The sequence below is a fragment of the Mercenaria mercenaria genome, chromosome 19 (assembly GCF_021730395.1).
Source record: "Mercenaria mercenaria strain notata chromosome 19, MADL_Memer_1, whole genome shotgun sequence".
NCBI classification, from domain to species: Eukaryota; Metazoa; Mollusca; class Bivalvia; order Venerida; family Veneridae; genus Mercenaria; species Mercenaria mercenaria.
The window spans coordinates 31,268,880-31,280,389 of record NC_069379.1 but is presented as its reverse complement, the minus strand read 5'-3'; the positions used below and the strand labels follow the sequence as shown (position 1 = coordinate 31,280,389).

At 34.9% G+C, this 11,510-nt stretch overlaps 3 protein-coding genes across 7 annotated transcripts in view; all 3 read left to right on the top strand.

The window, feature by feature from the left end:
- Positions 1–11,510, top strand: part of LOC123542089 (uncharacterized) — a 226,890-nt gene that overhangs the window by 28,010 nt on the left and 187,370 nt on the right. For all 5 annotated transcript variants that reach the window (XR_008368553.1, XM_053530951.1, XM_053530953.1 and 2 more), the window contains exons 3-8: positions 407–566; positions 1,173–1,336; positions 2,351–2,512; positions 5,084–5,240; positions 9,687–9,853; positions 11,142–11,301. Coding sequence is in view for 4 of the 5 variants with exons in the window: in XM_053530951.1 (XP_053386926.1) it covers positions 407–566; positions 1,173–1,336; positions 2,351–2,512; positions 5,084–5,240; positions 9,687–9,853; positions 11,142–11,301 (970 nt within the window). In the remaining variant the exon portion in view is untranslated. The remainder of the gene's footprint in view (positions 1–406; positions 567–1,172; positions 1,337–2,350; positions 2,513–5,083; positions 5,241–9,686; positions 9,854–11,141; positions 11,302–11,510) is intronic.
- Positions 1–11,510, top strand: part of LOC128550914 (scavenger receptor cysteine-rich type 1 protein M130-like) — a 91,383-nt gene that overhangs the window by 24,311 nt on the left and 55,562 nt on the right. The gene's annotated exons all lie outside the window — the stretch shown is intronic.
- The window catches only part of LOC123542087 (uncharacterized), a 166,002-nt gene that overhangs the window by 111,870 nt on the left and 42,622 nt on the right, over positions 1–11,510 (top strand). The gene's annotated exons all lie outside the window — the stretch shown is intronic.

The following is an 11,510-nucleotide window of genomic DNA, read 5'->3' as shown; positions in this document are numbered from 1 at the left end:
CGTACCGTCGCATTTTCACCATCGTACCATCGCGTTATCATCACCGTACCATCGCGGTTTCATCATCGTACCATCGCGTTTTTGCCATGATGCCATCGCGTTTGCGTCATCGTACGATTGCACATCGCGGTTAAGTATTAAATAAAAAGTCACGATTGTCCAAACGGAACACCGTAGTTTTCCCTGTTGCCATGACGTAGTTGTTTAAACACATACCAGCAAAACGGATGGAAACCATAGTATTCCTGAATAGTATATACGGCTCTAAAATATTTACTCCAAGTTTTATCTTCAATTTACTGGAGCGAAGAAATTTATATTATAGTGACATTTAAAGTAATCTTTTCAAAATTGTATAACTTTGTTTTAACAGTTATTATATGATCTTGCTTATATTAACTAACAGACAGTAATAACCTGGATGTAAGTGATATCAGACTAGCTGATGGCAGTGGACCTTTCGGCGGGCGTGTAGAGATTCAGATAGATGGAGTCTGGGGCACTGTGTGTGACAGGGACTTCCACATTAATGATGCCACAGTGATGTGCAGAATGATGGATCTTCTGTATGTGCTCTTTACCAATTTTTAAATCATTTGTTTTCTTCACGCATGCCGGACAAAATTAACCTGTGTGTTTACAGGTACATGAAAAGCTCATCTTACACCCCGGGATGTACTGTTACTTTGCCTTATTACATCGGCTACGTTATATGCTATCAAAGGATCCTTTAACAGATTTATTATTACGTAAGGAACTATTATTACGGTTTATTGTAACACGACCAGCTCATAACCTACATACTTGTAGAGAAACTCTATTTCGAGTTCTTCTGCAAATAACCGACTTTGAACTATGCTGCGTGTGCATCGAGTTTTGCTGCGGCGTAGCACGCAATTGTAATTTACTTTTGATGAAACTACTCCCCTGATTTCGTCTAACGTTATTCGAAGGAAGTAGTTCGTGTTAGAATCGAAATAACAAGTTTCTAAATAAGGTTTGTCGTAGAACAACCCTCGTTTGCCGTTCTTATGCGAAGACATGCGCATATGTTCTCCAAACTCGGTTTAACTACGATAAACCTAATTTTGATACTTATTATTATTAAATAAATTATATGTATTGACATTATTCTATTAGTTTATCTATTATTCTTAATTATTTTTATTTAGTCCTACTGCATACTTTAGTGGAGCATATTTCGGCCGAGGTGTTGGACCTGTATTTGTTCAGGAATTTAATTGCTATGGATACGAGACGCATCTTCGAAACTGTGGATTTGAGTCCAACGTATTTTGTTCTTCACATTCAAGAGACGTTGGGATAATCTGTTCTGGTGAGTATTTTAAACCTTTATCAATTCTGATAAAGGTCAGTACATACATACACGTTTCTACAATTACACGTTTAATTTTTTACTAATCTCATCTTCTAACGACCATTACATATTTTGGCGAGATCGTTCGCAATTCTTACTGTAAATTTACCTACTTTCTCATACAATTAAACAAACGTGTTGTTAAATCCATGTTAATACATCATTTTATTCAATTTACGATCACTAGCCATTTTATAGGGTCACACAAATGTTAATAAATGTAATGCTTTTATTAATAATACCGAATAAACTCATTCATAGAGATTTATGTAAACAGGTGTGGAAATTGACTTGTTCAAAGATAAGGAAAGATGAAAAAATTCTTATAATTATATTTTAACAACTCGTTTTTTGCCTTATAACATAATTTGACCATATATTTTTAATGTATTTTGTGAGTTTCAAAATTTAGGTTGAGGCTGTAATATGGCTGAACTGATACTATGGCATTATTTGATTTTGCTGAAATTGTCATATGTGTTTATCATGTTGTAAGAAATTTCACAAAGTACGTTAAGCGTTACTAAACGTATTGATTATTCAGTGTACTGTTGACATTGCTAAAGCAACATATTTTCGTCAGTGATGATTTATCAATGATCATGCCATATGTGTACCTCTTAATCGGGATAGAAATTTTAACTTGTTCTCATTTATCATCATTCAGTGTTTACTGTAGAAGTGGAAAAGTTCACGATGTTGAATTCGAGAATTAAAAAAGTTCTCGAAATGATGGGTGGCGTTAATTTCTAAGTTCATTGCAATACATCATTACAATCAAGTAAAGTTCCACAGACCTAGCTATAGTACTTCTGTTGTAAGCGATTATATAATCTTTACGCCAGCGAAATGTCTGTAATTGGCAATTCGCTATCTTTTTAACCCTGGAATATATTCGTTTATACAGTATATTTATCATGTTTAGCTACAAGTATGCCAGAAATGTAACAGCAAGCGCTTTTTATCGTATAGAATGTGGACAAATAAGCGTAAGTCATGGAAAAATCGTCTCAATATCAGGAGATGGAACTATTCTCACAATAGCATGTGATACTGGATATGAAATCGATACAAACAAGAGTATTTGTCAAAATGGAAGTTGGTCACCTTCTTCGTTAGCATGTACAACAAATGGTATTGTATAATTTAATCACAGTAATCTCTCTCATTACAAACTTTTATCTATGTAAGTAGGGTGTTAAGATCAGTAGAATTGTAAAAATAAAACATGGTTAATACTGCAATCTACAATAAATATAAGCGCACCAAAATATCCCATAAGGAACATGTTCCCATTTCCTATTGTTTTTCGTCACTTCTAGACCGGTTCTTTAAAATCTGTTATGTATCTCTCAGCTGTCATATATTTCAATATCAAGTCAATTTCAGTCCATGTATCTGATAACAGAATTTAAATAGGGCATATCATTTATGTTAAGGGCTGTTTTATAAACCTTTTGACACATACAAGAAAGCACCGAGGTTTTTGTCAAAATGCACAGACTGGCTCCCGTCCCTATGTTTTTTTTTCTTAAATACGATTTTAAGCACTGACTGTATATTTTGAGTTATATGAACTTTGATTGCTGTATCGACCGTCCCTTTAAGACTTAAGTTATCCTTTAGAATGTCCTGTCATAATTTAGCAAAGGAAGTAACTCCAACAGGTTGTTTCCATACTGACATTTTCATTTTCAGTCTTCAGATAAAATACTCTTTTATAGATGCTTAAAGGCCTAGATTTTGGCAGTGGGCCAAGGGTTTTTTGTCTTCACCAGCACAGTTGAGGGCTAATGACCATCACAGTATGGCTCCAATAAACAAGGGTCATTGTTTATTGGAGAGCCAGTCTACCTTACAAGTGTATCTATTAGTGAGAAGGGGAAATTATGTAATTTATTTTAAATTAATGAATAATTGATAAGTTTTAAAGTTATACTAGTTATTTTTGGCAATTCTATGTAAAGAAAAGTATTTGTTGATCAAACACAATAATAAAAACATCAGAAACTTATTTTCACAATAATGAAATAATGAGAAACTTACTAAAAGAAATATGCAAGTTTTTATTTTTTCAAATTCTGTCTGGAGAATTGTGGTATTTTAAAAAATGTGACTTTCACTCATCTAAAGCTTGCAGAATACTGTAAATAACATTTGTCTAGAACTGAAAACAGAATGTGCATTTCAAAGTTACAAAGCAAAGCATGAAAAAAGTCACTTTTGGTAACATACTGAAAAGGAAAATTGAGTATAGATGGAACACAATAATTTTGTATTCAAATAATGTTAATTACATGAATACAATAAAATCAATTTCCAATTCGAAAAAAATTGTTTGGCAACACAAAGAACTCATGAAGTTTTCACTATACTTGTGTTTTATTATCATTATTATTTTCAATATTAATACTGTATCTTTTATCATCCTATATGTAATATAATAATAATAATAATAATGATAATTAATAATAATGATTATGATTATTTTTATTATTATTATTATTATAACATTAAAGTAGTAGTTATTATTATCTATATAATAACAAAATAATAATAATAATTATTATTATTTTCATTCCACATTCACTGAAGAAAAAATAATTTCTTTCAACTCCACTGCACACATCTTCATGGTCTAGTTGGGGTCCCTGCTGTGCTAATTGCCCTCTAATCAGTTACTGTTACATACTCGCTGATAAGCAGCAGATAAGATCGGAGTTGTATATTGGATTTGTGGGGGGGGGGGGGGGACACATATAGTAGTGAATCTAGGCCTTTAAAATTAACTTACAATAATGTCTGCAGTATAAGATAAGAAGAAAGAAAACATGCGGCCAGGGAGCCAGAACACAAAATTTATTGAAATGGCTTAATTCGTTGTGTTAATCACGGCTACTAAACATAAGCACCACCATTAAAAACCATGATAAGGAAAAGAGCTATCAACATTTCCTTGGTGCAGCTATCAGCAGTTTCAAACTGTAAATGTGGGATGACTGTAATTTCATTAAAATATTATAAAAATCACGGGGTCAAAAGCTTTCACCTGATTTGCGAAATTGTATTTTTCGATATCTGTTTGTATTTGAGCTGTAATGTGATGCATATACACACTATAAGAGCATTATTGCGCTTGCAAATGGTCTAAATAATTATGGAATACTCAAATGATTGTTTCATGCGTACTCTAAACAAAATGTACATAAAGTGTCTTTTTCTTTCATTCTAATGATATTATCATTTGCATGATTCGTTTTAATTTCAAGGAATACTCGTAAATGTCAGAGAAGATATCTTCGTTTTCTAATCAAGGATGTTTGAATAGAAAATAATTTAATATCGTGCCACCATGCATGCTTTGCAAAATGTGTGCATCTTATGATTTCGCTGCAAGCGTATACAAGTACGTATAGCCAAACGATGGCCTCGTTTCCTGAAATGCTCTGATTTTCGGATAAAAATATTTCCCAGGACAGGAAATTGTTCTAGATATAAAGTGTCATTAAAGGAGACGAGTCTTGACTGTAAGTCATTCAGACTTATATTCACAGACAATTTTTATCAGTTCAGTTTTAGATGATTTTTAATTAAATCTTCAAAACATTACAACTTAAACCTTTTGAGAAATACGTCTGTTTCTTCCGAAAATTGTAAGTTTATATTTTGTTAAGAAGCTGAACTAAATGTCATTTATTTATACAGGGTATCCTTTAAACATCTCCGGAATTCGACTTGAAAATGGTCTTGGCATATCTGATGGAATAGTGGAAATTCTTGTGAATGGTACTTGGGGTACTATATGTAGAAGTTACTTCTCGAGTAATGAGGCAAATGTCATTTGCAACATGCTTGGATTTCTGTAAGTAAATACAGTAATTGCTATTAGAGTATAATAGTGTAGAGATAACACCCTTTTTTATGTATTAACGTCAGCAAAAGCCCACGGCAATATTTGTGACTGAGACTGAAGGTCGAGATCACAAAGATATCCAAAGGGCTTTTGCTGACGTTAGTACACAAAACCAACGTGTATTGTCGCTATTATTGCATAAAAATATGACACGACGAGTAAACATGGTAAATAAATTGTTTTCATATGTGATGACCTAACGATTTCAGTACATTTCTTTCATTTACCATTTGTTGTTCCGGGGCTAATATATCAACAACACTACCAAAAGCAAGATTTGAAGGTTTTTGAGCTTTTTTATATTCTCCTTTTTACAAAAAGACATTAAGCATAATTTGCTTTGACTTATAATTACCAAAGTCATTAATATGATTCCTAAAAGCGAAGACTCGCACATGTTATACGCAATACTTAATATTCATTCACGGTTATTTATGATAACTGATCCGACTGAAAAAGCAAGTGCGTACATTGTAAATAGTACATTTGGGATAGGAAACTGATATAGCAAAACATTACATTGTATCTTTAATGCTACAAGAAGCGCTTGTTATGGCAGAAACAAGACGCAGATGCCAAATATCAGTCTGCTCAGAAATACATAATTATATACTTCCCTGGCAAAGCATTTTAAAAATAAAAAGGCACCTGAATTGCCATGTTTGCACATGATTTTCCCCACGTTAATACATTGGATGGATCCAGTGAAAAAGGTAATTTTTATGTAAGAATAAGTAGCAACAGTTTTTATGCTGGAAATTCTCCTGATATCGTATTGCTTGAGACATTATTACATTGATATAACTGGCCGTAAGACCGGTTTAGATTTACGTCCGTGAGCAAAATGACTTACAAATCTGCATAAGACAAACGCAGCAAAGAGCCTATCAGTTTTAGTGGGAAGCGTAACGTCATGTATATTTCGTAAAAGTAATTGTTTCAGATAGCAAACCAAAATATAAGCAACTTAGTACACCTGTAAATAAAATCTTTAAAAAGATCCTTTGGAAGCAAAGACTGCAACCAAGAAGAATAACAACAGACCCGGTTCGATTGAGTCTGTTCATAACAGGTAATGAATCGTGCAACACCACTAAAGCCCCATAGCACCGGCGTAAGCGGAGCTCTTTTACACATAATGTTCAATGGACTCACTATTGCCATATAGCAACACTAACGTCGTATTTATACAGTTGCATGTGATAAAACTGAAACGAAAAGTAAATTATTCGAATCTTCGCGGCTACAGAAGTTGAACATTATGGGATGTATGTGCTAGCAACCATGAAAATGGCAAACCAATTTTTATGCCCCCGAAGGGAGGCATATAGTTTTTGAACCGTCTGTCTGTCTGTCGGTCTGTCGGTCTGTCCGCGTTTTTGTGTCCGGTCCATATCTTTGTCATTGATGGATGGATTTTCAAATAACTTGGCATGAATGTGTACCACAGTAAGACGACGTGTCGCGCGCAAGACCCAGGTCCGTAGCTCAAAGGTCAAGGTCACACTTAGACATTAAAGGATAGTGAATTGATGGGCGTGTCTGGTCCATATCTTTGTCATCGATAGATGGATTTTGAAATAACTTGGCATGAATGTGTACCACAGTAAGACGATATGTCGCGCACAAGTCCCAGGTCCGTAGCTCAAAAGTCAAGGTCTCACTTAGACATTAAGGGATAGTGCATTGATGGGCGTGTCCGGTCCATATCTTTGTCATCGATGGATGGATTTTCAAATAACTTGACATGAATGTGTACCACAGTAAGACGACGTGTCGCGCGCAAGACCCAGGTCCGTAGCTCAAAGGTCAAGGTCACACTTAGACATTAAGGGATAGTGCATTGGTGGACGTGTCCGGTCCATATCTTTGTCATCGATGGATGGATTTTCAAATAACTTGGCATAAATGTGTACCACAGTAAGACGACGTGTCGCGCACAAGACCCAGGTCCGTAGCTCAAAGGTCAAGGTCACACTTAGACATTAAGGGATAGTGCATTGGTGGACGTGTCCGGTCCATATATTTGTCATCGATGGATGGATTTTCAAATAACTTGGCATGAATATGTACCACAGTAAGACGACGTGTCGCGCGCATAACCCAGGTCCGTAGCTCAAAGGTCAAGGTCACACTTAGACATAAAGGGATAGTGCATTGATGGGCGTGTCCTGTCCATATCTTTGTCATCGATGGATGGATTTTCAAATAACTTGGCATGAATGTGTACCACAGTAAGACGACGTGTCGCGCGCAAGACCCAGGTCCGTAGCTCAAAGGTCAAGGTCACACTTAGACGTTAAAGGTCATTTTTCATGATAGTGCATTGATGGGCCTGTCCGGTCTATATCTTTGTCATTCATGCATGGATTTTAAAATAACTACGCATGAATATGTGACACAGTAAGACGACGTGTCGCGCGCAAGACCCAACTCCGTAGGTCAAAGGTCCTAAACTCTAACATCGGCCATAACTATTCATTTAAAGTGCCATCGGGGGCATGTGTCATCTTATGGAGACATCTCTTGTTTATACTAAAATGTAGATAAACCTGCCTGCAAAACAGTCAGGCAAAAATATGGAGAAACGGTGTTTAGTGCTCGGGCTATTATCACCTTACCAGGGCAATTTTTAATTAAGGGCACCACTTTTCCATTTATTAACATTGTTTAATATATTGTTTGTAATATAATTAAAAAAAAGAGAATATAAATGTCTTAACTATATTTATTTTAATAAGGCGTTCATCATCTAAATTGAAACTCTATTTATCGACAAAATGCTCGGCATAATTTCAGTGTGGGTATCTGGTTTGAAACAACGTTTTTAAGTTGACACAATTTTCTCATACACTTTGAGGCCTTGTGTTTTCTTTTTTCTGTTGATTTGACGAAGTAAAATACTGAAAAATCATATATTTTGTCTTGCGAATTTAGATATTGTGTATGTTGGCGAGGTATTTTACTACTCTAGCTAAACTGTTGAAACGTTAAAACGTTAATTGATTAATTTCGGGTTTTTGGTAAGTCAGGTGGACACCGTGGGGTAGGGGACACTCATGTGTTACTTACTGAGCAACACACGGGATGTTGTCAATAAGATAGTCTGAATTTGATCCTTTCCTGGTGGCTTGGCACCTCTGCAAATGGTGGTACATATAGTTTATGAAATACATTTTACTCAATTCATTTGTCAATTATCATCGACTAGTATTGTTTAATAGACCTTTGCTGCAATTTGATATTACTTGATGCTTTTGCAATGTATATATCGTTACCTTTAAGACTGTGTACTATTGCTATTACTATTGCTATTAAATGTGTAGTCTTTTTAAACCTGTAACCATGAAAACTCTATACCTACATATAATCTATATCCAGGGACAGTATAGCACAGTACTGTAATCATATGTATGTATTACAATATTTTATATGCATGCTTATCCAATTAAACAAACTGCAAGCACAAGAGGTTATCATATCGTTCTAAATTAAACAGCTGTGGTTTGTTCCGTACGTCTTCAAAATATACTAAATAAATAAGTCTTAGAGTTGTATCAAAACACTAAAAATAACCAGTTTTTCTAAATTCGGCTGTTTCCGTTTGGCATATTTGGGATGGTTTGTGTAATGACGAGATCTAAGGTCACACTTAGAGGTCAAAGGTTATCATGGTCTGTTGCGTGTCAAGCACAATATCCAGACCCCTAGCTCCAATGTCGAGGTTCCACTTAGAAGTCAAACGTTAACACGATCTGTTTTGTGTCTAGCCAATAACTCGGCCATTCATCAAGGGATTTTGAAGTTACTTGGCATAAATGTTCTCATGGTGTGACGACGTGCAATATCCAGACACCTAGCTCTGAGGTCAATGTCACACCTAGAGGTAGAATTTTAACATGGTCTGTTTCTCCGCTTGTCCATAACTCTGCCAATGATGAAGGGATTTTTATTTTTTTATTTGCATAAATATTCCCTGTAATGAGACGAGGTGTCATGCACAAGACCAAGATCCCTAGCTACAAGGTCAATGTCACATGAGAAGTCAAAGGTTTTTCTTGTCTGGTCCATAACTCTGCCATTTTTCACGGGATTTGAAAATTATTTGAAATAAATGTTAACCATATTAAGAATGTATGTCTTGCTCATGACCCGGACCTCTTGGATCAAGGTCAAGATCACGAAATGATGTGAAATATTTTTACGCATACAGATTTGGCATTGTTTGACACGCTTCAGGATTTCTTTCTTTCAAATGATTTATTTTAACAAGTAACGATAAGAATTATCTTTATTGTGAAATTATGCATAGATCTCCATGCAAGATTTACAGCACAGTACTGTAATCATATGTATGTATTACAATATTTTATATGCATATTTTTCCCCACACAGCGATGTCTACACGTATAGTCTATACGGTTACTACGGTTTCGGCCAAGGCCCAGTACTCATTGATAATCTTGTCTGCGATGGAACGGAGTCTCATATCAATCAGTGCACATATGATGTTGTTCAGGCATGCAGTTCTTATCGTTATTACCGTGCCGAAATTAGTTGTAGTAAGTAACTGTTTAAGTTTTGATTGGAACTGAAGCACTTAGATCAGGGACACGTTTAACGAAAAAGTCATTACTGCATTCACTCCTAAGATTAAACTTAGACAATATTTGCAGTGTCGTTAGTTCTAATCCGAACTGGTTCACAGAGTTTATGCGTATCTTAAACAGTGGTTATATGTAATATATAACTTTAGAATTTTCTAAAGAATTGTACGATAAAACACTTAGGGCAGAAACCTTTTTATCCGTCTAAAGCAATTGGATATGCATGTTAAAGTGAGTGAAATCTTTAACATATGTATAAACCAATTTATTCTGAAAGAAATTGTGAGACAGTCGACCATAAGAACGTTTGAATAATTGCAAATAAGAATATGATCATTGGTTTAATGTACATCTGTTCGAATGTTTTTTTTTAGTATACTAATACATTTAAAGACATCTAGCTACTTAATATAATATTTTTAGTCAGGCTTCAGTGTTAATAGAAAAACAATTATTTGTATCATAGCTCGGTGTATTTTTCTTAACAAATTTGGTGCGGGTAAATCGTATACAGGTGCGGTAACTAAAGGTGTGCAGGTATTTAATACCCGCACGCTAGTTACCGCACTGTTGGATAGGAAAGTATGCCAGCGTGTCTGGAACAGTATACAACAAAGTGTATTTTATTGATTTTCTGCTCTCGCATTGGTTTATTGTACCTGGGCTTTACACATTTGTAAAGCAAGGATTTTAAGTACTTACTGAACTGCTGTATATTGCAATGTGGAACGCCTACTGAACTACCATATATGGGTGGCTATGATACAAAACAGAAAGAACATTAAAACTGTAGGGTAAACGATTTATACTCGGGGGCTATGCCCCCTCGTACAAATCGTTTACCCTCGAGTTTTAATGCTCTTTCTATTACTTTTTCAGTCAGTTTTTGTCGTACATCAATTGAAATTGCAAACACGTATATATGAAAAGAGGAATAATTCAAATATAGCATTTTAATATGTTCAAGTAGTTATTTTTATTTTAGTTTTGATGTAATAAGCAATAACTCTCACAAGAAATATAAATTAGACAATGCAGTCACAATAAAGTAGCCGCAAAAATTAATGTTGAAAACTTCAAAAATATGCTAAATCTCAAAATTCTTGTGAAAGCTGAAATGATAAATTATAGATTATAAAGTTTAACATGTATTATAGTGTTTCGAATGTTATATGTGTCACCCCTTTGTAAAGAGTGCCTATTGTTAACTGAACAAGTAAAAATGATACATTTGTGTCTACAGAACATCCTTTAAACGTTACTGATATACGGTTGGTAGAGGGAACCGGACCATACGACGGCCGTGTTGAAATATACAGTAACGGTCTCTGGGGAACTGCTTGTCGTCGCCATGGCTACGGTTTTGAGGAAGTGGAGACGTTTTGTAGAATGCTGAATTCAAAGTAATATTTTGAAGCCCTCTGTTTTTAATGGTTATAAAAATGTTAATCATATTCCCATCTCAAGTAAAGTGTAGGATAACAGTGTCTTTAAGCCTCATGACCTTACGGTCACTAGCTGCTTTCTCCACAACAAGATTTGATCTTCAAGTGATACAGAAATCATTAACCAATAATTATCGTTATATCTCCACTGCATAAATATGCTAGTA